The 27,785-nt window shown below is 50.2% G+C and overlaps 1 protein-coding gene across 1 annotated transcript; it reads left to right on the top strand.

Moving 5' to 3' along the window:
• The first annotated feature begins 2,584 nt into the window (after positions 1-2,584).
• WNT10A (Wnt family member 10A) lies at positions 2,585-23,152 on the top strand. The gene is made up of 4 exons (XM_043995445.1): positions 2,585-2,857; positions 4,206-4,468; positions 18,413-18,792; positions 22,160-23,152. The coding sequence occupies exons 1-4, from the start codon at positions 2,745-2,747 to the stop codon at positions 22,655-22,657; spliced, it is 1,254 nt and encodes a 417-aa protein (XP_043851380.1). The 5' UTR covers positions 2,585-2,744; the 3' UTR covers positions 22,658-23,152.
• The last annotated feature ends 4,633 nt before the right edge of the window (positions 23,153-27,785 follow it).

Raw genomic sequence — 27,785 nt, 5'->3', positions numbered from 1 at the left:
GGAGCAAAAGGGACACTTGTCTATCTCTAGGAGAGAAACAGAAACAGCAAGGCGACCACTCTCCCTGAGTTACCCAAGGAGAGATCTGGTCTTAAAGAGTTTTAGTTTTGCTTCAAATGGCTGTTCAACATTGGGCAAAATCACTTCTCTTCCTGGGCTTCAGTTTTCTCAGCTATATAATGAGTAGGGTGTACTGGATGGAGATCACTTGTAGCACTAGAAGTCTATGATCCCATAATCATAACTCACTTTCATCCAACTATACTTTAAGATTTAAAAATTATCTTTTTTCTCAACCCCATGAAGTAGATATAACATCCCTTCACCCATTTTGCAGATGAGGAAACTAAGACCCAAATAACTGAAATATTTTTAAATGACTTTTTTTTGGGGGGAGGGCTGGGCAATGATGGTTAAGTGACTTGCCCAGGGTCACACAGCTATTGAGTGTCAAGTGTCTGAGGTCAGATTTGAACTCAGGTCCTCCTGAATCCAGGGCTGGTGCTCTATCCACTGTGCCACCTAGCTGCCCCCTGAAATGTCTTTTTTAAGGCCACCCAGCTAATAAGTAAACCATGATCCTGTGTCTCCAGAACCAAACCACATTGCCTTTGCCTAGATCAAGAAAGGCTTAATTGGGACAGTTTCTCCCTCTCGTTGTTCCCTCTCAGCTCGGAAGTATTCCTTTTGTTTGAATTCTGTCCTGTACTGCTCTGCCTTGTCCTACTCTGTCCTTTCTCTCGAGCATTCTGGCCCTATGCTCAGTCTCTCTCAGGCCCACGATGTCACTGTGTTGCTTGCTGGGAGAAGAGGTGAGTGGGGGGTCTGCAGAAAGTTGGGACAAGGTCAGACAAGGCTTGCTGACGCAGACTGCTTCCAGCCTCCAGCTGTTTTCCTGCTGTCCAGCCAGACTTCTCCCTAACCGCTGCCCCCCACCACTATCCCCCTCTGCCCCCACCCCTTCCAGAAGCCTCAAGCCCTTAATTCCTGACAGCTGCTGTGGCTGGAGGGCCTGATGAAGAGGGGGAAGGGGAGGATGGGGGAAACTTCCCTGTTCATGTTGCCCCTACCACCTGAAGATCTGTATACTGGGAAGGTCCCTCCCTATTTGTTCCCCCCCCCCAACCAATTCCCTAGGGAAGGGAGATTCCAGGAATGGGCCCCTTTTGTCTCTGAGCCCAGAGACTCAAGCAGTCCTTTCCCTCAGCCAAGAGGGGCTTCTTAGAAGAAGGAGATGGTGAAGTTGGGAGGGAGAAGGAAGAGGTGGGGAATGTGTATGGTGGGCCATGCCCCATTTAAGGAGGGGGAGACGGAACCGCTATGAAAAATGGGACTCATCCCAGGGGACCACGATAGAAATAGAAGCCAGGACTCCTCTCCTCCTGACCCTCAGATCCTTGTGAATTGGTTTCTTTCTTAGCCCCCTAATCTTGGTGGAGCACACACATATCCCTAATAGTCTCTGTGGAGGACCTCCATGGAGGGGAAGAGAGAAAAGGCCCACCATTCCCTTTCCTGTCAGAGAGCCTCCTCATTCGAATGGGGACCCAGCTGAAAATTAGGTTGGCCAACTAACCAGGTCCCTCCCAAGCCTTTCCACCTTTGGTCTTGGGCTCCAGCACACACCACTATCGGCTTCCTCCAATAGGATCCTGGCCTGAGGGGGGGACTGGATTCTAAGCAGCTTTGCCTGCTCACACTTCCTTGCCTCGGACTTCCTGGCCGTGCTGCAGGTGGCAGGGGGAGGCTGACCTCGGCAGTTGCATTTTCGAGCACACACACAACACACACTGACATCACACTCCCACACGAAAACACAGCTCTCGACATAACTCAGCTCACATACTGACAGAGCCATAAATACAAACATAGGCCTTTCGGCCCACAAACAAACTCTGTAACGCCAACACCCACCGAGTCTCTACACGTGCACTAGTCCAACCTACCACTAAAGCCTGAAGCCGACTCTGTGGCCTTCGGACACATACACGCCCCCCCCCCCGCCCTCCCCCTGCTCCACCCCCCTCCCCCAATCCCGGTCTCTGACGTCACCAGGAGGTAGAACCGGAGCACTAAATGCTGAGGGTGGAGGGGGAGAGGAGGGGTGGATGGAGTGGGGGGAGCTGTGTGGGGGAATGGGGAGGGGGGAGGAGGAGGCTAAGGCGGTTGAGCTCCTCTGGGCCAGGACAGTCACTTATACACTGGGCTTCGGGACAGAGGGACGGAGAGACAGACAGCGACCGCCCTTGGAGCTGAGGGCTCAGAAACCTTAGGAAGTCCAGCCTCGCTGCTTCCAACCTCCAGCTCTTTGCCGGCTCCTGCCCCTTGAGTCCGCCACCCTAAGCTGTGCCTCGCGGCTTTCTCCTCCCCCCTGCCCCCCCCCCACCTCAGGCTTCGCCAGGAGCCGCTGGAAGGGGAGGGGGTAAGGGGGAAATCCCCTCGTCCACCCTTGCCAGGAGGTGCCCCGCGCGCCCGCCCCCCCGGAGGGCGGTGCCCCGGGGCGCTGCCCCATGGAGCGGGGAGGCGGGCGGCGTCTGCCCCTGGAGCCCTGACCCGAGCTAGAGCCAGAGCCGGAGCCCAAGTCGGAGCCTCCAGAGGGTCAGAGCCACCGCCGGCCACCCGGGCGCTAGCTCTGCTCACCCGGTCTGCCTCCCCTGCCCCGGCGGACCATGCGCTGCCGCCCCCCGCCCGCGGAGCAGCGCGCCTGCCCTGCCGGGCTCTAAGCCCTTCGCCCCGGCCCAGCCATGGGCAGCGCCCGGTCTCGCCCCCGGCTCCGGCCCCGACCCCGGGCCCGGCCTCGGCCGGCTCTCTGCGCGCTCCTGCTGCTCCTGCTCCTGTTGGCCGCAGCCGTGCCCAGGTGAGACCCCCGCCCCCTCTCTCCTGTCTTCCTGCCTCCCTCCTCATGCCCCGCCTTCTGGGACATCAAGGATTCCCGAAGAGTTTTGGAGACCCCCAAGGCTCGGCTAGGAGAGTCGCATCGCTCGGGAGTGAGCGGTGTCCCCAGGCTAGGGAACCTTGGAGCCTGACTGGGGTGGGGGAACGGAGGGGAGGAGCTGTCCTCCCTGGGGAGAGGGTAACACTCAGAGGGGACCAATCCATCCAGTGATGCTCCAGAGGGGGCAACGCCACGAACAGAGATAGATCCTTCAGTGTTGGGGGCAGCTGACAAATTCAGTCTCCTAATCATGCCAAGTTAATGTCTTCCCATTAGGGGGACTCTCAGGAAAGGCACCCCCAAACAATCCCGCCCTCCCCATTGGGGAGCTCCCCCCCATGGGTGGGATCAGTAGACAGGGGTGGGTGAAAAGGGGGCGGCCCCAGGTGGGGTCAGCAAGGGGGCACAGAAGGGAGTTCTCTCTTTTTGAGTGTGGCTTGGCTTGTGTTTCTGAAAATAGATGTCTGAAAGTTTTTCTGAAAAAGTGTGAGTACTATATTATTCATGCCTGGGAGAGTTCCACTCTGTTTATGTCTGTAAATGTGTGTGTGTGTTAGATGCTGATTTCAAATGTTGGATTCAGAATTTCAGAATCCCGTTAGGGTGCTGCTGATATTAAGGTCAGCACTATACCATCCCCCTACCCCCATGTAAATTTTGTTTCTCAATATAGAGGTTTGTGAGAGATATTGTGTTATCTGTATTTCATAGATGTGACACTGTAAATGGTGTAAATCAGTGTGAGTTGATCTGTAAAAGTGTGAGCCTGGGTTTGTATGTGTCTGCTGTTTTGGGGAATGTGTCTGGGAGAAGAAGTAAAGGAGGGAGCTCTGAAGGAGAGTTGGGGGGCATATTTGGGATTCTGCTGAAATTTCATTCATTCTTTAATGCATCATTTATTAAACGCTTACTGTGTAGAAAGCATGGTGTTAGCTCTGGGAGAAAACCCAATTTGGAATAAGACATGCTCTCCCCCCATTTCCTTAGTTCTGAGGGATGACACCAACACAGATAACTGTAATATACAGTGTTACATGAGATGTGAGAACCAAAGTTCTATGTGAGGTATGAGGTGAAAAGTAGAAAGTGGGGGAAAGAATGGAAGAAACTGAAGGGAGAGAAGGAATAGATTCTGCGTGCCTGCATGCGAATATGTTTGTATCTCTTAGATAAATAAATCTAAGAAACAGTCCTTGTCATCATTCTCCCAGCTCAGGCCAAGGCCTTGCTTAATGCTTCCCAACTTTCCCCATGTCCCCCATACCTGCAGGTCAGAACCAAATGACATTCTGGGCCTTCGACTGCCACCAGAGCCTGTGCTGAATGCCAACACGGTGTGCCTGACACTGCCAGGGCTGAGCCGACGCCAACTGGAAGTTTGCGTGCGCCACCCGGATGTGGCAGCCTCCGCCATCCAGGGCATCCAGATTGCCATACATGAGTGCCAGCATCAGTTTCGGGACCAGCGCTGGAATTGCTCCAGCCTGGAGACCCGAAACAAGATCCCTTATGAGAGTCCCATCTTCAGCAGAGGTAAACTCATCCTTCCTCCTCTCCCAGGGAACCACTCTACAGCCTTTATAGCTTCCACACCCTCTCACACTCCACATACCATCTACTCTTTAGCCTTTTCCTACTCCGGATTCCCACTGGTTCAGGTCTCCTGGCCCCTGGGCCTTCATACTCTCCTTATTCTGTCTTTCAAAGCTTCTGCCTCCCACTGGTTCCTATTTCTGTCCTGTTTTTCTCAAATCTTTTTCTTATCTCAGACAGCTCTGACCTTGGGGAGTGGGGATGGGGGAGGAGGTGGTCCACTAACCATGTCACAGAGGAACAAACTGAATTACATGGAAGAGATAGAATATATGGAATGCTTAGGATTTAGGAACCAGGGTCTCCTGAATAACTATCGATCCCACTGGGGGAATGAAGCCAACTTGGGCTGCTTAAAATGGGTGTAGAGAGGGCAGGGTTCTGGAAATTCGGTTGCTATCGCCTCAGCCAACAAATCTCAGGCCTATGTGGCTCACACTTACCATTTAGTATTAAGAAGGGAAAGAGGAGGTCTGTTTGCAAGGGGAGGAGATATAGAAGGTAAAATGGCATAGGTGGGAACCTTGGCTTTTGGCTAGTCAAGATGGAACCACAGAAGCCTGAAATTTGGCAATAAACTCCCATTGCTGACTCGGAGTTGGATAAGAGGAGGGATAAAGGCTTGAACCTATATTTGCACAACTAGCCCCATTCATCTAATACTTCTCCAACCCTAGTGTGCAAATAACTTTGCTCCAAGTCCCCTACTCTGAGAAATTCTCTGGATTCAGAGGGGTTGGGAGAGATGACTCTGCACTTCTTGGCACATCCTACCCACAGATTTCTCAGCATTGGAAAACATCTCTCTACTGGACAGAAGGACCCCTGGGACAATGGTTAGAACTCCAATGGGGGGAGAGATCATCAGGTCAAATTCCCCCATTTTCTAGATAACAGCAGAGGGCATGAGAGGTTAAGTGATTCGCCCAAGGTCACATAGGAAATTTAGCCCGGATTCCCACCCAGCATTCTGCTTCCAGGTGCGCTGCCCTCCGGGGGGGGGGGGTTCACCGTTTTAATTTTCACATTTGCCTCTCCCAGACTGATGTGGTTTAAGGACCTGATTGATTTCTTTCAAGCTAGTGTTTTATTGGTCTGGCTCGTTAAACTGGTCCCTCTTATCAGCTAAAGGGCGGACAGTATGTTGGAACAGTATGCTGGTGTATTAGGACAGGTTAGGGCTTTTGCCAAACAACCTTGGTTCAACAGGGGGTGCTCCCTAAGGTTGGGGTGAAGGACTACCCCTTGGAGGTGTGGTGTAGACTGGACTGTAGCAAGACGGGGAGGCCAAGCCCCAGGCTTCCGGGTCTTCGTAAGGAACCCTGGGCGTGGACGGTCAGCTTAAAGAGTCAGTTCTTTCTTGCCATTCTCATACCCATTTTTCGACCCCCAGAACAGGGAGCAGCCCTAGCCTCCCCCAAGCCCAGCCCCGGGCCCCGCCCGCCTCCCTCCTCCTGCCCCCCTCCCTCCCCCGCCCGCCCGGGGCTGTGTTTCTGCCCGGCTGAGCCCAGCCCGACACGCGTGTGGCGGGCATGTAGCCGCGAAGCTAATCCCCCCGGGGCCGATCCAGACGGCTCCCGCGCTCCAGACGAGCTGCTTTCAAAGGCTTCCCCCCATTCCCTCCCCCCACCCGCACCCAGCCCGCGCGCGGAGCAAAGTCAGGGACCCCATAGGGCCAGTGGGGAGGAAGTTCGCCGTAGCCCCTCACCCCCCTCACTGCTCCTCCCTGTCTGGGCCTCCCCCTTCCCGCACAGCCCATTTTCGGGTCGGCCTCCTCGCTGCCCCTCCGCCCCCACCTCCCTGACCCTCTCCTGCTTGCCCGCCCTTTTCGGCCTCTACTCCCCAAAACGAAGTGACAGGTTCTTCAGACTTCCCTATCTGTGCGGCTTCCCGGACTCAGCTCCCCGCCCTCAGCTCACCTCAGCCGGGCCTCTCTTCCCAGCCTAGATTTTCTAGGTTCTCTTCTCTCTCCATCGTCTGTCTATATTCCCTCCCCGCCTTTTTCTCCTTGGGCCTCATCGCTAGTCTTCTGCCTTAGTTTGTTTTTCTGTCTATGCACACGTCCCTCCTCTTCTCCTTCTCCGTTTGGATCTTGTTGCTTGTCTTTCTGTCTTCCTCTGTCTCTCTCTCTGTCTTTCTCTCCCCTTCCTCCTTCCCTGTCTCCTTTGACATATTCCTTGCTATCCCCAACTCCAGGATCCTGCAGCTCTCTTCGTATTATATTGAGATACTAGGAGAAACCAGAGCAAGAAACCGACTTATCCCAAGTGACCTCCCAGGTTGGCTTGGGCTCTCCAACTTTCTCAATTCCCCTTGCTCTTCTTAGTCCCTTAGTCCACTCTGTTGAAGGGGGGGTGGGGAAGGGAGAAGACACTGAGAGGAAGAGGAATAGTATCTGAAGTCCAGAAGGGGTCACTGTCTCTAGTCCACTCTTAATTTGGTGGAGGGAGAGAGACAGACAGAGACAGAGAGACAGAGAGACAGAAAGAGAAAGAGATTGAGAGAGATGAACCCAGGCATCCTGCTTCACTTAGACCCAGCCCATATGGCCTCTTGGGGGCGGGAGCGCAGGGGTCTGGGGAAAGCGGTGGCTTTGAAGCTTGGGGGCGAGTCCAGAGCTGCGGAGTCGGGCGGGGGTTGGCGCCGTGCCAGATGCTGCCGGGTTCACCTGCAGTTTAATGAGCAGGAGGCAAGCTGGGGTGGTGGTGGTGGGGAAGGTTAAAGGGGGGGGGTGAGAAACGTGCCGAGGCTGGCCAGAGAGGGGGGCCGCACCCAGCATCGAGGAGGGGGTTGGACAGCCAGCTGAGGAGCCGGGAGGAAGCCGCTCCCTTGTGTGCCCTCAGCCCCCAGCACCCGCTCTACCTCGAAACATCTTGAATCTCCTGCTTTCGACTTGAGACCCTTTTGGACTCCACCTTAGATCGAGGATACACTGACAGACTTTGGGGAGACGAGTGCTCTTTGTACCTCCTTTTGCCTTCCCTTCCCTGGGTCAGGCCACAGGCTCCCCTGAATGCCACTCTTGGCCAAGTCTGAGTGAGGCCTTCCTTGCCATCTGGTGATCAAGTCCAAGAAGGGGTCGTCTTTGCTACTTCTGAACAACTCATTTCCTGTGGGGAAGTTACCCATGGCCAAGTGTCTGGGAAGATGAAACTTGAAGCTCAGAGAAATGACCCCAGAAGGTCATTCTTACTGTCTGTTGCCCTGGTCTGAATATCTTTTCTTTTCCTAATGTGAGCTCTTTGACTCTAAAGTTATAGGGTCAGCAACTTTGGGGAACTGGAGTGGTCAGTAGCTGATTCCTACCCTTCTGGCCCATAGCTTCTCCCCAAAACTCATTTGGATTCACAAATTCTTCATTTTAATGTAAAATTTAAGGGCTATCAGCCGCCACCACCCCAGTAAGAATTATTTTAGCACTTGAAATCCACTTGACAGGGACAGCCAATTTTAATGATAGGGCAGAATAGGACAAGTGTTCATTTCGGTGCACAGATCACTTGGAAGAGTTGTCTACATGCTGTAGGGTACTAAATTAGCGTTTGGGGGTAGTCAGAGAGAAGTTTGAAGGGGGGGGGAGATCAGTAACTAGAAGAACAAAGAAAAGGAGACCTAGAAAACGTCTTAGGAGTTTGACCATGATGGGATCCTAGATATCATGTTCAAACTCTTAATTTTATACGTGAGAAAAAAGAAGTAAATGATTTTCCAAGGTTACCACTAAAACTCCTCTTTGCATCAGTTCTTTGGCATTCATGCTAACCTGTGCTAGCTGCTGGGCAGAATGATGTAGGATGGATGTGTTTGTGTTTGTGTGTGTGTGTGTGTGTGTGTGTGTGTGTGTGTGTGTGTGTGTGTGTGTGAGAGAGAGAGAGAGAGAGAGAGAGAGAGAGAGAGAGAGAGAGAGAGAGAGAGAGAGAGAGAGAGAAAGAGGGAGAGAGAGAAACTATCCAACTGGAAGATTCCTATAGGCAACCTGGAAAATGGAAGCAGAGTTAGGATGGAGTAAGGAATGAGGGGAAGATATAAGGAGAGAGGCATCAGCCAGAGTTAGTCTGTGGCCAACATCAACAACAGGAAGGAGAAGTAAAGGGAAATGTATAAGATAGAAGAATCAAAGGAGAAAAAGGTTGTGAGGGGGACTGAGGTACAGGGAGGGTTTTCCAAGGCTAAAAGTAAGGACCAGTCCCAAGCACCCTGGTTTGGGGATGGCCATAGAGGATCAAAGATGGAGAGCTGAAAAGGAGGGAAAGACCATTAAAGAATCCAGTCATTTCATTTTACAGATCACAGATCTACCCCAGGAAGGGATCTCCAAGGCCATCTAAGCTAATACTGATACTCATTTTTAGATGAGAAAACTGAAGCCCAGGGAGTTTAAGCGAATCACCCAAGGTCACACTAATATTAAGTGTCAGAGGGGAGATTTGAACTCAGCTTTTCCGTCTCCATGTTTAGTTCTCATCCCATTGTCCACTCTGTCTCAGGGTGACAGAGGCACCTAGGGGACATCATAGTGCACAGAGGGCTGGGTCGAGAAGACCTGAGTCTTCCGCAGATACTTAATAGCTATATGGGGGCAGCTAGGTGGTGCAGTGGATAAAGGACTGGTCCTAGATTCAGGGGGACCTGAGTTCAAATCCTTCCTCAGACACTTGACACTTACTAGCTGTGTGACCCTGGGCAAGTCACTTAATCCTCATTGTCCTGCCCCCCCCCCCCAAAGTAGCTGTTTGACCATGGGTGAGTGGCTCAAGCTCTGTTTGACTCAGTTTCCTCGACTGTAAAATAGGGGTAATAACACTTACTTTGACACATAGTAGGTGCTATAGAAATGCTTATTATGCTTATTCCTTTCCCTTCCCCCAACAGAAAAGGATAGAATATTTCTGTGTGCTCAGCACTGTGTTCACGGCCACAAAGTGCTTAGTTCAGTCTGTGATACATAGTAAGCCCTATAGAAATGTTACCTATTAGTAGCCACTTTAAGACATGCAAGAGAAGAATCAGATCTGAAAGCAAAATCTACCCACGTGGTCACACACATTCATACATGCACATGTGTGCAAACATCCACCTACATGAACCATCTCATGCCTAAGTATCCCCATGTGTTGTACACACAGGCACACAGGGACATCCATACGTGCCAAGTGTCTGTATGGAGGAATGGGTAGCAGCTATGTCCAACTCCTTCTGGCCTGGGTCTGGAGCAGTAAGGTGAGGTCAGAGGGTCTCTTTTCCACGACTCCCTCTCCCCAGATGTCCATTCCCTGTCCCCTCATCTCTCCTTACTAGCCTGTCCCACCCCCCCTTCCTCCCAGCTATTGGCTGGGGCTAGAAGCTGCAGCTGACTTTACTTAGATCCTGGCAGTCCCTGTCCCAGATCAAAGGCAGGACAGCTAATTGTGCGTCTTAACGAGCTCTCCCCCTCTCCCTCCCGGCAGCCCAGCTGGCCACCCTACCCCACCCCTCTCCCCCACCAGCTGGCTTGCTGGCCCTCTGCCTATATCTGCCCCAGACAGTGCGGGCCCAGGACTGGGGCCCAGAGACCGGAGCTAGGGCAGACTAGCCGGGCTATAACATCAGACTCTCCTGTGAGAGGCCAGGCGTAGAGACCTCACACACGCATACACAGACAATGGTTTCCTCACACACACAGACACCTGAATACAGTCTAAGCGGGACCATGCACATCTAGGAATGCTAGAAGCTATGAGACAGAGTCCTCAGGATGGAGTTAAATCCCTGAGGCCAGAAGGGATGTGTTAGGGAGGAAGGATCTTGGTGAGGAAGGATACCCTGCAGCTTGAGGCCTCTCAGTGGACTCAGCAAACTTCTCCCTCTCTTTTCTGCTTGTCTCTTTTATCTCTGTTTATGCTTCATGGTGTCTCATTCTTTATGACAGTCCCCATATTTCTTTCTCATTCTCAGTCTGGTTGGCTTACAGGGAGTAGGATACGGGAGTCTTCAAGGTCTGAGGGCTGAAATTTCCCCCTCTCTGTTTCCTTCCACTGCCCTCCCATACTTTTCAAGTTTCATTGGGTCCCACCCAAAGGATCATATAAAAACAGGGTTAAAAGGGATCTTCTCCCCCATATCACACTCCAAGCGCCCCTCAACTAAAGCTACTCACTGTCTTCTGCCACCTCTTGGACATCTAAAGGCACAGGCTGGGATTCTCAGATACCTAGATTCCATACTCAGTAGCCATTGTGTGAAATATCACTACGACTGGGCTCGGTCAGTATAAATATGCTGAGCTTCAGCTGTGTCAGTAAATGTAGAAGCGCAGTAAGAAAGAACATGGAGTAAACTCGGAGTATTCCCACATCCCCGGGGGGCACCTGAGTTCTCTACTTATATGCTTTTGCCACCCACTAGATGCATGACTTTGGACAAGCACTTTAACTCTCTGGTCTCATTTCTCTCATCTGTAAAAGGAGGGGTGGTGGGGGTGGGGGTTGGATCAGATTAGCTCTGAGGTTCTATCCAGTTCTCAAAGTTTATGTTCCCGTGATTCCCTGTTAAGCAGGCTCACGATGCCCGCCAGCGTCCGGGAAGGTCCTTTGAGACTGACAGATGAAAGCATGGGAAAAATACTAGGTGCACTCGTCTGGGAGCTCGATTCTTCCAGTCCCAGCACCCTGGGGGCAGTTTCCTGAGTAGCCTCTTCATGGAGCTTCTCTCTGACAGGCCTTTCCCCCTTTCCCCTCCCTGGTGGTTGTCCCTTGCCCTCTTGTGAGAAAAAGAAAAAGGAGCTGAGATGGGTTTTGTTTTGTTGGGTTTTTTTGAGGGGGGGGCTGGAGAAAAAAAAGATTTGAGGAATAACTGAATAAAGGCTTCAAGTCTTTATTATCATACAGGATTTAGTCTTCAGAGGGGACAGAGTTGCTGCCGGAACAAAGAAGGAATAGGTTAAAACTGCAGCAGGGAGGAATGAGGTCAGATAGCAGGAACATCTACACAAAAGTGTCAGGGCCTAATGGATAAGAGAGGAACAATGTGGAATCTTCACAGAGATGCCTCCAGGTGGGACATATCTCAGCACTGTGGCCGCCCTGTCTGGAGATGGGGAGAGGGTCATCATCAGGGAGATAGTCTATAATTCTAGGGCTCAATGGTTACACTCTGCTCGTTTTTCCCAGGCTCCTGTAAAGATCTGGGAGATTTTGAACCTGGGGCAAGGCTAGAAAGTTGCTCTAGGAAATAACAACAGAGATCAGATTAGGATCAAAGTGGAGGTGTGGGTGCCTGTGCCTTTCTGACCTTTCTGACCTCCGGCTCACTTTGGTGCCTCTCTGGGAATCACTTTCTTGTTTCCATGATGTTATCTCTGATCTGTGAGAGGATGGGAAAGACTGGGTGCCTCATTTTGATCCTAAGGGAGAAAGCCAGAGCCTGCACTTTATAAATTCTCAATGGATGAATGGATGGATGGATGGATGAATTAATGAATGAATGGATGATGTTTTTCTGTCAAATTTTGTGCACTCACATCCCTCCTTTCACTAGCATCCTAGTTTTTCCCAAATTTTGGGCTATTTCAACTGACCCTTTCTCCAGTACAGTCCTGCAAACATCTGGCCCATTCCATATACTGGTTTTCCATCACTAATCTAACTCGATCCTTGTAGTTCTGGAAATACTCGTCAGTTGGCAAAACCTCAGAGCCTACTCTGAGCTCAAAATAATCTATCATTTGCAAGATTAAGGAAGAAGTAGATGTTGGGTTTGGAGTTTGGCTCTCCTTTCCACTCTGAATCTCTCTCTCTTCTAGTCTTCCACACTCACCTGGCCCCAGAGTATTGGGTTCCTGAGCAAGGAACAACTTCCCTCGGCCTCCTTCCTAGAGCTGGGGAAATTGAAGTCATAATTCGTCAGAACTCAAGAGGTCTTTGCCTCTGAATTCATGACTATGTCTTAGGCACTGGGGACATAAATGCAGGGAAAAACCCAACCAACCAAAAAAAACACTAATCTCTACTCCCAAGGAGCTCAAAGACCATCAAGGAAGGCAATGTAAGTATATATAGAAAAATACAAAGTAACAATTCAAGGTTGTTTGAAAAGGGAAGGTATAAGCACTTAGGAGTAGGATCACTTGTTGGGGACTACAACTGGTTTCTTTATGATGTGACCCTTTTATGTTGCCAGGCTAAACGTGGGGTGGGGATTTGGGTGGTTACAGGAAACGAGAGGAATATTTTTCTCTCTAAATTGAAGCTTCCATTGGGGGAATAAGGGGTAAGAGAATTCCCAGTCCCTCTCTTTGCCTGTTAAGTCTGACCTTCAGGGAACTATTTTGTGGGTTAAAAATTGACAAGAAAAAGCTCTAAGATGAATTAGGAGAGGGCCAGGCTCCTGAGCAGTCCTGCAGGAAACCTAAGAAGGCCTTTCTTCTTAAAAATCCCTTCTCTAGGGATGCCTAAAATTCCACCATTAGTTATTTGTTCTTTAGGTTAAACACTGACTTCTCTTTGCTTTGCTCATTTGTTTCTTTCATTTAAAAAGAAAATTATTGCTATAATAACTAGCATTTATACATAGAGCTTTTTTTTCTTTTTTTTTCTTTTTTTTTTAGTGAGGCAATTGGGGTTAAGTGACTTGCCCAGGGTCACACAGCTAGTAAGTGTTAAGTGTCTAAGGCCAGATTTGAACTCAGGTACTCCTGACTCCAGGGCTGGTGCTCTATCCACTGTGCCACCTAGCTACCCCCCTATACATAGAGCTTTAAGGTTTGCGAAGAACTTCACAAATATCTCATTTGATCCCCACAACAGCTCTGGGAGATAGATGCTATTATTATCCCCATTTTAGAGATAAGGAAGCTGAGGCAAACAGAGGATAAGTGACACACCCCGGGTCACACAGTCAGTATGTATCTGAGGCTAAATTTGAACTCAGGTCTTCCTGACTCCAGGTCAAGAGCTCTGTCTACCATGCTACCTAGTTATCTATTGTAACAAAGAATTTAAAAAAGAAAAAAAGTTTCCCCAAACCAGAAAGCACATCTATTGAATCTGATGGTGTACATAATATCCCACACCTGTAGTAGCCCAGACCTTCAAAGCAGGGATCACTCATGCATTATCTTAGAAAGCACGAGTCCTTCCTTCCTTCCTTCCTTCCTTTGTGGGGCAATGAGGGTTAAGTGACTTGCCCAAGGTCAGACAGCTAGTAAGTGTCAAGTGTCTGAGGCCAAATTTGAACTCAGGTCCTCCTGAATCCAGGGCTGGTACTTAATCCACTGCGCCACCTAGCTGTCCTGTACTAGTCCTTTCTTAACCTTAAGGAGTGTGAGTTTTTCAGTTGTTCACTGCCTATCCCAGAAAATACCAAAGTATGAGCATTAGATTTTGCAGTGTTGAAAAAGGGAGAAAAGGGTACACATGTAGGACTTTGGTGCCTTGCTAATCTACCTATCTGTGATATTATGTTTTATAGTTATCTGTGCTTGTGTCAAATATTCCTACTGGACAAAGCTCCTTGGGGTCAGGGGACATAGCTAAAATGTATTTCCTCCTCAGTGACTATCAGGAATGCTCTGTATACAATAGGTGCTTAATGTTTGTTGATGTAATGTGGGGGAACTGAAGCTCTGGGTTTACACAGATTGGAATCAGTCTTGGGTGACTCCCACTCACATTTTTCTCTTTGGCTTATGCCCCATCCAGGGTTTTTCCTAGGGATACCCACGAAAGAAGGTAAAGATCCCTTAAGGCTCCTGCCAGTGCTCAGGCTAAGGAAACATTGGCTATAACATACACTTCATTTCATTTGACACACACACAAATACACACACACACACACACACACACACACACACACACACACACACAAAAACAACACTGCTTCCTATAAAAAGTCAAGAGAACTCTCCTGCCCTCTCAAGCAATTTCTACATTCCCCGAAGAGCTATATAGACTTTTCGACTTGTAGGACTCTTCTGGGGTCGAACACTCCCCTCCCAAAGGCAGTTTCAAGACTGTCCAACAAGCTTTGATGAGCCTTACCTCTCCCTGGGACCTACATAGCTGCTCCACCCTTTGCTTGAAGCTCCTCCACAAAAGGAAAGAATTTGGGGTCACTTGAGAGTTGAACTGCATAGTCTTCATAACTCACATTGAAGGCAAGGGCTGGGTCTGTTCCTTCACATCATGGAGCTCTTCCTTGTTGATCTTAGGCCCCAACTCCCACTTGGTCCACTAACTAACTCTGATTGATTGAATATTCATCCTCAGAATGATCCTGAGAGGTAAGTTCTGTTATTTTCCCCCTTTTGCTTCTCTTCCCCCCCCCCCCAACCCCAGGGCAATGAGGGTTAAGTGACTTGCCCAGGGTCACACAGCTAGTAAGTGTCACGTGTCTGTGGCCAGATTTGAACTCAGGTCCTCCTGAATCCAGGGCCAGTGCTTTATCTACTGTGCCACCTAGCTGCCCCATCCATTAACTCTGGTTCAAAAACTCCATTGCTTATGTGGTTCCCTAGAACACGTGGTTCCTGTAGTGGCCCTGTGGTTACCCATGCTTTTATCTGGGGCAATCAATCTGTGTCTGTTCATTTTATCTCTTCCTTTTTGTTCCTTCCACTCCCTTAAAAATTATTATTTTTTTTAATTAACAAAAAATTTATTTCTCTCTCTGCCTTCTTCTCCTCTCCACATTTGGTTGGAAAAAGAAAAGGGAAACTCTTTGAACAAATAAGTGAAACAAATTCCTGCATTGGTAGTCTACAGAAATACATGTCTCATTCTGTATTTTTTCTCTGTAAGTATACTTCACCATTCCTTCTGGAATCTTGGTTGGTCATTGTGATGATCTGAGTTCTTAAGTCTTTCATTGTTTGTCTTTACTTATTATTATTGAAGTTGCTCTCTTGGCTCTGCTCATTTCACAGTGCATTAGTTCATACAAATTTTCCCAGGTTTCTCTGAAAAAGTGTCATTAGTCATTTTATAAAGCACAACAGTATTGTATCACATTCATATACTATCATTTGTTCAGCCATTCCGATATGCATCCCCAGAAGTTCCAATTCTTTGTCACCACAGAAAGAGCAACTATACATATTTTCGTATTCATGAGTTCTTTTCCTCTTTTTTTTTTTGCTCTTTGGAGCATACTTGCCATTCTTTCTTATGGGTCAAGCCTAGATGTATGAATAAATTGTGAATCAGCTAGTCACCCCCCAATATATCATTTGGTCAACTCAAGACAAGGTAAGGAGTAGATTACTTCACAAAGAAGTTCACCTTGTGATGGGAATTTCACACTTTGTTAAGGACAGGACATCAACCATTTGAACTAAACCTTATCAGTGGGTACAATAGGAAATTTAGGACAAGACTTCATTGGACTCAGGACACAGCCTGGCTGGACTCCCTACATAGTATTTAAAATGTGCAGAAATGAGAACCTTTTTTGCTAATAAAAAACAAGCTAGGGGCAGCTACGTGGCATAGTGGATAGAGCACTGGCCCTGGATTCAGGAGGACCTAAGTTCAAATCTAGCCCCAGACCCTTGACACTTACTAGCTGTGTGACCCTGGGCAAGTCACTTAACCCCAATTGCCTCACCAAAACAAAACACACAAAAAACAAAACAAAACAAAAAAACCCTAACAAGCTAAATAAGGTGTAGAACATAGAAATTAGGGGCAGCTAGGTGGTGTAGTGGATAGAGTACCAGCCCTGGAGTCAGGAGGACCTGAGTTCAAATCTGGCCTCAGACACTTGACATTTACTAGCTGTGTGACCTTGGGCAAGTCACTTGACCCTTATTGCCTCACCAAAAAACAAAACAAAACAAGAACATAGAAATTAATCCCTATTCTTCTTTATGTGATGCTTTCCTTACTCTCTAATAAGCCTACCCCAGATTTGATGTGGATAAACCCCTTAAAATTCCAGTGCCACTAAAACCTGACCCTTTGGATACCCAAATTCCTCCCAGCTCTCCAGCTCTAGGCAATGAACAAAAAATAAAAATAATCCTGCCTTTCTTTAATACCACTGAGACTTGGTAGAATTTAAGGAAACCCACAAAACTTTACTAGGAAAAAATGCATCAAAAACAAAAAGAAGGTACAAAGTTCTGCTGGTCAAGTTTACAAAGCCATAGGGAGCTGTTCTCGTGTTTAACTCTCTCTGATCCTCCTTGTCTGTTGGACCAGGCTCTCTGTGATGTGCACACCTCTTTCCTAGTACAACTGAACCAGCGAGGCTTTGCTCATGCTGTGGTCTTTGTGGGCTACCTGGCTGCTCTTAAGGGGTTTTCCCACTTCCTTATCCATCAGGTCTTTTCTTTTGGTTACTTTCCAGCTCCCTGGTCATTTTGTCCAGTGGCTCCTTTTAGCTACACTTTCACCAATAGGGAAAAGTCTCTGGACAAGAAGAACAGCACTCACAGCTGAACTCTAGACTCACCAAGCATACATCCCAGATTTAGAGCTGGTAGGGACTCTCAGGCATCCTTGATTTTATTGGTGAGGAAACTGATGGCTAGAAAGGCCAAGTAACTCGCTGAGGGTCACACAATCAGAAGGTGGTTCTGAGTCTAGAGACAGGGAGCATTCCCTTGTACCATGTGGTCTCTGATTTTCATGAAATCAAACAACTTGCATTTTGCAAATGGTGACCATTCAGGCCTTGCACCTTCCTTTGCTGGTTATTACTTTCCCTTTTAATGACTTAGTATCCTTTTAATCCTACTTCTTCTCAGCTGTGTTAAAGGTGGAAGGTCTTTTGTTGTTTTTTTCTGGGTCAGGAGAAGTCAAGTGAATAAGGATACCCTAGAGCAGGGGGTCTTAACACGTGTGTGTGTGTGTGTGTGTGTGTGTGTGTGATGGACCCCTTTGAAGAGTAATGTTTGTTGTCTACATTCATGATTGAAGGAAATGCTAAATTTCAGCTAGAGGTTGGTGAAAATAAAGATGTAATCTTTAATTGGTTAATAATATTGTAATCAATAAATTAATCTAATTAATTAATTAAATGTGTTATTTAATGAATTAAATAATGCAATTAATAAAGATGACCAAGTTCATGGATTACCTGAAATCAAGCCATGGTCCCTGTCCAAGTCTGTGGACCACAGGTTAAGTACTACTGCCCTAGGAGGAACCAGAAAGGGATGAATGGTAGTTAAAACAGGAGGGCCCACCATTTGAAAGGTAGGCTTGGTTAGAGAATAAAGAAGGGGTTCTTAACTTGGGATGGGGTCTGTGGAGAGATTTCAGGGGAGGGTCTGTGAGTTTGTTTTGTAAATATTTTGATAATTGCATTTCTTTTTTTGTTGTTTTTTTTTTTAAATTTACTTTTTTTGTTTTTGTTTTTTTGGTGAGGCAGTTGGGGTTAAGTGACTTGCCCAGGGTCACACAGCTAGTAAGTATTAAGTGTCTGAGGCCAGATTTGAACTCACGTCCTCCTGACTCCAGGGCTGGTGCTCTATCCACTGCACCACCTAGCTGCCTCCTGTTTTGTTTTGTTTTCCTGGGCAATGAGGATTAAGTGACTTGCCCAGGGTCACACAGCTAGTGTCAAGTGTCTGAGGCCACATTTGAACTCAGGTTCTCCTGAATCCAGGGCTGGTGCTTTGTCCACTACCTAGCTGCCCCCTCAATAATTGTATTTCAATATAATAGTTTCCTTTGTAATCTTCTGTAATTGATTTTATTCATTTTGCTGAGAAGGGGTCCATAGGCTTCACTAAGCTACCAAAATGGTCCACACCACAAAAAAGGTAAAGAACTTTTGCATTCACTCTGATGGTGATGGAGAGCATTTCTTTGCAGTGATGGAGAAAACCTCTTCTTTCCCCGTTTTGTCAAGGCTCTGACTGGACAGCGATCATGATGCCTTTCTTCCCATCTCTGTATCCAGGCTTCCGAGAGAGTGCCTTTGCCTACGCCATTGCAGCAGCTGGTGTGGTCCATGCCGTCTCCAATGCCTGTGCCCTGGGGAAGCTTAGGGCCTGCGGCTGTGATGAGGCTCGACGGGGGGATGAGGAGGCCTTCAGGCAGAAGCTGCACCGACTCCAGCTGGATGCTTTGCAGAGGGGCAAGGGCATGAGCCATGGGGTCCCGGAGCATCCCGCCTTGCCCCCTGCTGCCCCTGGACTCCAGGATGCCTGGGAGTGGGGGGGCTGCAGCCCAGATGTCGGCTTTGGAGAGAGGTTCTCCAGGGACTTCTTGGACTCCAGGGAGCCACACAGGGATATTCACGCCAGAATGCGGCTGCATAATAACCGTGTTGGGAGGCAGGTGAGAGGCCCATCGCCAAAGTCCTGGAGCTCATTCTCCTTGCTAGGTTCCTACTGATTCTTGGAAGCCTGTTTCACTCCTCCAGACCTACTGTACTCATAGACTCCAGGAGATAAGAACCATTCTGGGTCTACTAGCTCTCCCCTTCTTCCTCCCTTCCTCTTCTCCTGTTATTCCTTCCTTTCTGCCCCCTCCCCCAACACACACACCCCATCTCCTACCTGGTATGGGGGAAAAGCTTCCAGGACTGGCCTGGAAGTCAGGAAATCTCCTGATCTCAGGAAATGTTCCTGATTTCTAGTCCCTTCCTTGTCAGTGTATGAGATTGGCCAAATCAATGCACCTCTCTTCCATTTTCTTGTCTGTAAAAGAAGAAATTGGATTAGATGATCTCTGAGGCCTCTTCCACCCCCCCCCCCCCAACACACACAATATGGTTAAAAAAATTTTTTTTATCACTTTTCCCTTTAAGGAAGTTAGGCCCCTACCATCCTTGGGCAGGGTTAGTGAACTCCCACAATGCCAGTTCAGTAGGCAGGGCTACCAGGGTCAGAAAGTCCTTTTAGGATCATGGGATTGAGATTGCCTAGTTAGTGGAGTCTTAGAGTTCACCTGTGTCCTAAAGGGTAGATCTGGGATCCAATCCCAGATATTTGTCCTGCTGGGCCCTACCCTGGTCCAAAGCCTGTGGTCTTGTGCTTAGTTCTGGCCAAAGAGAGACTTTGAGAAGCTGGAGTATGTCTGGAAGAGGGAAAACAAGAATGATGCAGGGCCTAGCGATCATGCCCTATAAAGCTCAGTTTAATGAACTGGGGATAATTATCCTGGAAAGAGAAGGCTTGGGAGGAGGTTGTGATAGTTGACTGTAAAGTGCCCTAAGGACTATCACATGACACCTGGATTAGATTTGTTCTGCTTTGCCCCAAAGTGCAAACAGAATTACAAGCAACAGGGAGACGTGACAAGGAGACAAATTCAGACCTGATGTCAGGAAAGCCTTCCTAACCATTGGAGCAATTGAAGGATGGAGCCATCTACCTCAGGAAGGAGTGGTGTGCCCTTCCTTCCCTGGCAAAAATTGGGTGACTGTGGGTTAGTATGTAGGTGACTCTTGCTCAGGTATGGATTGGATGAGATGGCCCCTGAGGTCCCTAACCACTTGGAGACTTTCTGTCTTCAGTAATTGTGTCTTTAGTTTCAAAACCACTTTACTTTCCACTATGTACCATTGCCTTATTTCATCCTCTCCTCCTCAAGGGACAAGGTATACTGCTGGCCACCAGGTGTCATTGACTTTTGGGGAAGTCCAAGTTCATTTTTCAATCCAGTCTCTCCTCTCCCCCATCTCCTTTTTCTCTCTCCTCCTTCTTACCATTGTGGTGACCTATGACCCCTTCATACCCCTGATTTCCTTTCGTCTAGTTCTCTTCCCTTAGTCCTGTTTAATGTTGCTTCCATTCCCTTGCCATCATTGGAAGGCTGATGAGTTTCTCTTCTCCCTTCCAGACACTGAGAGAGTTAACTGAGGCACAATGGGAAGGAGGGGGTGCACCCAAAATGTCAAGCTCCTCCCAGCTCTACTCCACCCAGGCAGATCTTCCTCTGAGCTTTCACACCTTTGCTCTCCCATCCCCCAAACCAATGGCTTCAACTTCTTGTTAAACTGGTTAATTAATGGCTGCTGCTGGTGGGAAGCGGTTTTGGAATTGCTGGACTTGGGAGGCATCAAAGCAGGTTCTAAGGTGGCCTCAAAACAGAATTCCTGGGCATAGCCTGGCCCTAGAACCCCGATGCTGCCTACCTGAGCTACAAACACTTCCAAGAGGACCACTACGGTTAAGACCTCTTATCCCCACAGATCTCTGGTTCACATTGGCTATGGGTTGGGAGTCCAGACACTGGGGTTGGACTCTGTCCTCTCACCCTTGCCATGGTGAGTCCCATGGTGCCATGTATCCTGGCTATTCTGATCTGAGATAATATTCGGGAGTGGGGTGGAAGGAATGTTGTGATTTTATTAAGTGGCCTAAGATGCTGAAGCTAATGGCAGGACTCTCTGGGAGGCTACTTGAATTTAGAGGCAGCAGCGACCTTAGGGACCATCTTATCTACTCCAGGAATTGTCCTATGCCATTATTTTGGGACCATCTTATCGAAACCCTTCATCTTACAAAAGAAGGAACACTCTGAGATGTTCAGTGAATGGCTCAGAATTGCACAGGTAGGAAGGAGCAGAGCTGGGAATCAAACCCAAGTGCTCAGATTCCACAGCTGGTGGTCGTTTCGGTTATAGCACATTGTCTGCCTCATTCTTCTAGATCCAGCTGGAATTGAGACAGATTGGTGCCCTTACCTCCCACCTTGCTTCCCTTCCTTTCTGGAATGAACTGGGGAGTGGACTAGGAGCTAGGCTGCTTAGGTTCATTTCCCTGCCTTGTCTTTAGCTTTTGAGTCTGAGGATGCTTCACACCAACATCACTTCACAGAGTGGGAAACTGAGGCTGAGCATATGGCAGGTGCTATTGGAGGTTTGGTAGAGTTGAAGTTGCCTGAGCATTCTAAGGAGAGGAAATCTCTCCCACCCCTAGCCATGGCATCCCCCAAATGGACTCTAAGGCCTCAAGGAGGGAATGGGACTTTCTCTGTCTCACCACAGCCTTTATTCCCATCCTGGAGCTAGGCCAGGCCAGCTCTACGGGCTGGGACATGGTGGGGCCCACACCCCCAGCCCCTTCAGCTCCTGCCCCCCACCTAGGGAAGGAAGGCTTGGGGATTTCCCTGGGGATTGGGGATCCCCCCTCAGGAAGTGAGAGCGGGCTCCAGTGTGGGGGAGAGACCCCCCCCAGCCCCAACGGTCCCTTGCAGCTGCTGTGGAGGGGGGAGCAGTGGTGGGAAGGGGAGGAGAGCAGGGGCTCCTCATACCGTTAAAGGTACTGGGGGACTGGAGGGGGCAGGAAGCCGGGGAATCCCCGGGGGTCTGGTCTTGTGGGAACAGAATTAGGGATCAGGGGAATATAGGACTAGAGGGATTGAAAAAGGCAAAGTATGTGTGTGTCTAGGGAGCCTGAGTCCCATGGTGGGCAGTCCCTCCCTCTTCTGTTTCTGATGATTTGGGAGACATCAAAGCTTGTTGTGTGTGGATGTGGCCCAGGGTGCCTGGCCATGGCCAGCCCTGGGAGCCCATGCTGCTTATGCCAATTTCAGACGGCTTGAAGAGCACCCCCCGTAGTTTGGGGCTGGGGTAGCGAGCGCTGGGTCGGGCTGATGCACAGGAGTGGCGGGACTTACTTAAGGGGGCTGCTGGGAGACCGAGGGGTGTCTAGTACTCACTTTATCCCTCCCTGCCTCCTTGTCCTCCTCCCCCTAGGCAGTCATGGAGAATATGCGGCGGAAGTGTAAATGCCATGGCACGTCGGGCAGCTGTCAGCTGAAGACCTGCTGGCAGGTGACCCCCGAGTTCCGGGCGGTGGGCTCCCTTCTGCGAGCCCGCTTTCAGCGCGCCACCCTGATCCGGCCCCACAACCGCAATGGTGGCCAACTGGAGCTGGGCGCGGCCGGGGGCCCCCTCCCCTCCCCGGGCTCTCCCCCAGCTCGCCGCCGAGCCAGTCCCACAGACCTGGTTTACTTCGAGAAGTCCCCGGATTTCTGTGAGCGGGAGCCCCGGCTGGACTCGGCGGGCACAGCCGGGAGGTTGTGCAACAAGAGCAGCGTGGGGCCGGACAGCTGCGGAAGCCTCTGCTGCGGGAGGGGCCACAACATCCTGCGGCAGTCGCGCAGCGAGCGCTGCCACTGTCGCTTCCACTGGTGCTGCTTTGTAGTCTGCGAGGAGTGCCGGATCACCGAGTGGGTCAGTGTCTGCAAGTGACCTCCGCCGGCAGGGTCTCCGAGGGCATCGCACAGACGTGGAGGTGGGATGCAAAGATCTGGGGCCCCGGCACAACCCTCTCTGCAGTCTTGGCCAAGTCACTCACTCTGGGGGGCTCCATGGGCTCTCAGGTGGCCTCCAGCCTTTGCTTTTTGGAAGACTTCGCAGGCCGCCCAGAAGTTCCCACCCCCCAACTTTGTCACCTAGGGATCTGGGCACTGGACTCTCACCCTCTGCCAACCCCCATTCCTTCTTCCTAAACAGCCCTGCTGATAAAGGGATCTGAAAAAGGAGTGATGGGGTATGCTGAGATATGGGGAGGTGCAGAAATCACTGGGCTCTCCCTACTCTCTTTCCCTCAAATCGTCCCTCCCCAGAAAAACGCTGATTCTGTTGAGTGGAATGAAGGGTTTATTAAAAAGAAGACAGAGAGACAATTGGGCAATAGCGATTCCATAAAGGGATCGGGTACTCCCTTCCTTGCATTGCACTTCTCCCCCTTCTCTTGGCACTGTTATCTTTAGGGTTCCAGCCTGGGAAGCTGGGTGCTTGGGTTGATACACTCATTTCAGCCCGAGAACTCTACCCCAGGCCTCAGTTTCCTTCTCTATTTCCTTAGGCAGAAATTAGTCGGGGGTGGGGGTGGGGGTGGGGGAGGAATACCCAATAGCTTAACAGAGCAGGCAGGAGGCACTCCAGTGAGGAATGGCCCCCATGAAGGCGGGTCGTTGGTAATCCCTGGGCACGGCTTGGCATAGCCAAGCCCAGAGCCCCAGGGAGCAGGTGGGGCCAAGAGGTGGGGCCAGGGGGAGGGCTAGGGAGACTCACTGTCTGGAATGTTACTGTCTAGATTCTCCACTCCCAGGGCTAGAGCTTGGAGAGCTAGCAAGAAGACTGAAGTGCTTAGAGAAGGTCCCCTATATCCTATTATGTTTCTCTTATTCCCCTTAGGTCTCCCCTAGTCAGCTAGCTCATCTCAATACCTCCCTCTCCACTCCCTTATACTCACATGTGTGTTTGTGTGGATGTATATATGTTTATACACAGCCATGCCCAATTGAGCAGAAAGTTTTCCTCCCCTCCCTAACCCCCTCTCCCCCATTACTTTCTCCCAGTCCTAAAGGGAACTAGAAGATAATACATGGTTCTAGGACTAAAACCCACCACCTGGACAAGGTGGGGAAAAAAACCATCAATCGAAGAGAGCTAGAATCCAGGAGTCTTGGCCAACTCCACTTTAAATCCCCTGTTATCCATGGCTGTAGCCATATTGCCAGCTTCATTTTATCCTAAAATAGGTGTTCTCCCCACCCCCAAGAACTAGGACTAAAGGTTGGGGTCCCTGGACTCATCTCTTATTCATGTCCCCATTACCAACCTAGGCCAACTCCTTTGGGTGAAAGCAGAGGTTTAGAAGACAGTGGTTCATGTCTTGGCTATGTCCACACTCTGCTAACCCTTCCAAGACCAACCAGCTAAGAGAGGAGCCATTACTGGACTGCTCTCAGATCCACACATCTCCCCCAGTCCTGCAGTTTTGCAGCTCCTAAGGCGTACATTCACTTGGCTTGTGTAGGCTTCAGTCATGCTTAACTTTCCAGGCCTGGCTGGATAAGGCCTGAGGAGGACAAATCTCCAAAATTTCATCCTCTAGGAGAAAGCCCAGGAAGACAGAAGGTTGTGGGGCCCCTGGAAGGAGAGGTGGAAAGGGGGAGGTGGGTGGGGAGGGGGGCAGGAGCAGTCAGACACACCTGGTTCATTCCATTCCTCTTGCTCATCTAAGAGGAAGCTATGGGGCTGGGCTCCCCCCCCCCCCCACTCCCAATCCCTCCTCTGCCATCATTGGTCTAGGGGAAGGGAGAATAGGAGATAGGGGAAGGATAGAGTGAGGATTAAGTAGGCCATTGCTATTCTCAGCAGAATTTTATACCATAATACCTCAGAACTGTCCATTACCTCTGTGCTTCACTCTACCTCCTTGATGGGCCAAGCACTGACTCCGTGCCCCAAACCCAAAGAGGAGTGGAGATTCCTGGGAGAATGGGTATATATATATATATATATATATATATATATATATATATATATATATATATATATATAGAGAGAGAGAGAGAGAGAGAGAGAGAGAGAGAGAGAGAGAGAGTTAGCAGTATAAGGTGGGGAATCACCAGTATTATTATGCTGAGCATGGGACAAAAAGAGCTAATGGGTCACAGTGCGCCACAAAGATATTTGTTCACCTGTCTTGAAGTAAATTAGGAATCCTTACTTGAAGAAATGGCGGGGTTTCCCAGTGATGGGGTTAAGGAAGTAAATAATAAAGTGTCCCACTCATCCTAAGTCAGGGTTCAGGTACTGGCCAGGGTCCTGAGGCTAGGCCACAACTGAAAAAGTGATATGGAGAAGGTGAGAAGGAACTAAAAGGGAGTCATGGAGATGATGAGGGGCAAGAAAAGTGATATAGGAGGAGTTGGACTTATATAGTGCAGAGAAGGAGGGCTAGAGACTAAATGAATGGGTTCTGAAGGTTGTTAGAAAAGTGATCTAGGAGTAAGAGAAGATGTAGAGGCTAGATGAGAGCATGAACTTAAGAACTAAGTGGTTGGGATGGGGAGAATAAAAGAGAATGAAGCTGGTGAAGTGGTAGAATCCCTGCTGCTCAGGATCTGTCAGTGAAGGAAAAAGTTTCCTGTGCCTCCATGCCCTTCATCTGATTGGAAAGTCCTGCTCATCCTTCCGGGAAGCAAGGAATGAATAGGGTGACCTTGGAAAACCCAGCCAGACCATGGAGTGAGCTGGAATAGAAGACAACGAGAGGGCATGTCAAGAAGTGTCAAATGAATTGAGAGAAGATTCTCTTTGACCTTAGGAAAAACATTTAACCTCTCTGGCCCTCAGTTTCTTCCTCTGTAAAATGAGGTTGGATTAAATGATCTCTAAGGTCTTTCCTAGTTCTAAATCCAAGGCGATAGACACCAAACTGAAACTGAAGTGGAGTTATGGAATTAGAATGGAAAATAGAGGCAGAAAGTGGGGTAAGGCTCTGGGACAGAGAGCCTGGAGTGGAACTGAGAACGAGAACCCAGGCATCCTGCTTCCCAGACTACTCTTAGGCCCCCAGAAGGAGAAGATGAAGTAGGACCAGGAACAGAGGGGCAGAGGTCAGAGAAATATCTTGAATGCAGCTGAGGGAAGGAGTCAGGAGAAGAGAGAGTCAGGAAGATGCCAGGGCTGGAGCAGAAGGAGGAGTCACCACCCCCTTCTCCCCCGCCAACTTAATCACCCCACAGCTGAGCCCCCAAGGGGGCCAGAGCCTTTCATGTCTGGAGCTGGTCCAGTATACCCCCTCCCCTCCCCCAGCCTCCTCAGCTCTGTCCCCCCCACCCCCTTTCTCATGTGGTTGCCGGCAGCTGCCTGCGGTCGCCCCAGCCCCTGAGCTCTGGGCACAGGGATTTTCCAACAGGGGAAAAAATGACTTAATGAGAGTGGGAGCTGGGGGCGGGAGGGACAGGTCCCTGTAATCACAGCCTCGCTGCAGGGCTTGCAACACCCCCTCCCCCATATGCACACCTCCCGGGGCCCCTCCATAGGCACCCCCTAGCTCTCTCCAGGCAGGGAAAGGGGAGGGGGTTGGTTTATGACTGTAACTTTTCCTCTCCTCCAGGTGGGGAACAAGGGGGTCCAAATATGAGCAAAGATGTCCTACCACAGGACGGGCCTCCTGAATTGAATTCTTGATGCCATTTCAATCACTGATCCAGAGTGACCTAGAAATATTCTGACCACCCCGCACTGGACTTGAAGGGAGCAGTCCTCCCTCCGGATACTTGGGTGCTTTGGTCAGGAAATGGGGAAAGAGCCCTCCTGGAACCTGGGATCTTCTCCCAGGCGGTTGCGCACATTAGCGGCACCCCAGTTGCTGTGGCAACAAGGGCAGCCCACAAGCTTCCCCGGGGCAGGGAGGCTCCTGCCACCCCCCCACCCCCATCCATCTTCCCCTCCCACCCCAGCCTCCGTTGCGGTGAGCGGGGGTGGGGGTGTGCCGTTGCCATGGCAAGGGCTGCGCCAGGAGGGCACATTCTTCCCCAGGGTGGGGGCGGCCCCGGGGACACTGGGGGAGGGGGGCGAGGCAGGGGAGAGGGACTGAGGGCGGAGTCCAGAACAGAAATCCAGAAGAGAGGTGCCCCCAGGACAGTCTCCTCCCTTCCCCCAACTATCCAGCTGTTTCGGGGATCCAGCCTTGAAGAAATGTCCTCTCGATCCTCCAAGAGTCCGAGACCATCTCCTAGCTCTGGAATAAAGGACTCGCTTCCTCCCTCGGTCCCCACCCCCAGCCTCTCAGACTCTGCTTCCCCTCGCCACCTCCTCCCCCTCCTTCCGGTTCTCCCCATATGCTTCATTCTATGTCCCTCTTTCTGTCCCACTCTTCCCTGGGGAGGTGACCTCCTGACCACCGCACGCGACGGGTCAGGCCGCTCCAGCCACGGCCTGCGAAGAGGCGAGCGCACCCACCTCGGGCCTCCCCCGACTTGGAACTCCTCCCTCATCCCCACCCCAGCCAAGTAGAGCCACAGCCGAGACTGCAGCCCTGCAGCCCTGCAATTAACCTCCCTACATTCTACGCCCCCCCCCCCCCCCCATCCTCCCTTTCAGTCGCCCTCCGCCGGGCCGGTAGGCACCGCCAATTACAGCCACGCAGCAGCTGATTACCCGAGGAGCCGGGGGCAAGGGCGGGGACAGAGGCTGGGAAGGGCCCGGGAGACCAGGGAGGAGGGGGGAAGTGGGTGACAGGGAACAAGTCATAGAGAGGGGGTCTCCTAGGGTCACTCTGTTTCCTGGTAGCTCCCCACTCCCTTCCGCCGCTGCCCCGCCCTTGCCATTGTCCCTCGTGTCCTTAACCTGAGTTTCTGCCTTAACGTCTTCCTCTCCCCTAGCCCCAGTAAAGCTTTGCTGACTCCAGCCCGTCCAGAGGTTCTCCTACCTATCTCACGGTTCAAGGTGACATCTCTGAGATACACATTCCGTTGTCCTGTGGTTCCTCAATTTCTCTCCTATCTTCAATCTCGGATGTGGGGGGGGGGAGGAGGGAGTTAGCATATGCTTATGACAATGGGAGGGGTGGCGG

Source organism: Dromiciops gliroides, chromosome 3 (genome assembly GCF_019393635.1).
Source record: "Dromiciops gliroides isolate mDroGli1 chromosome 3, mDroGli1.pri, whole genome shotgun sequence".
Taxonomy (NCBI): domain Eukaryota; kingdom Metazoa; phylum Chordata; class Mammalia; order Microbiotheria; family Microbiotheriidae; genus Dromiciops; species Dromiciops gliroides.
Note: the sequence above shows the minus strand (reverse complement) of the source record. Positions and strands in the feature narration are given on the sequence as shown.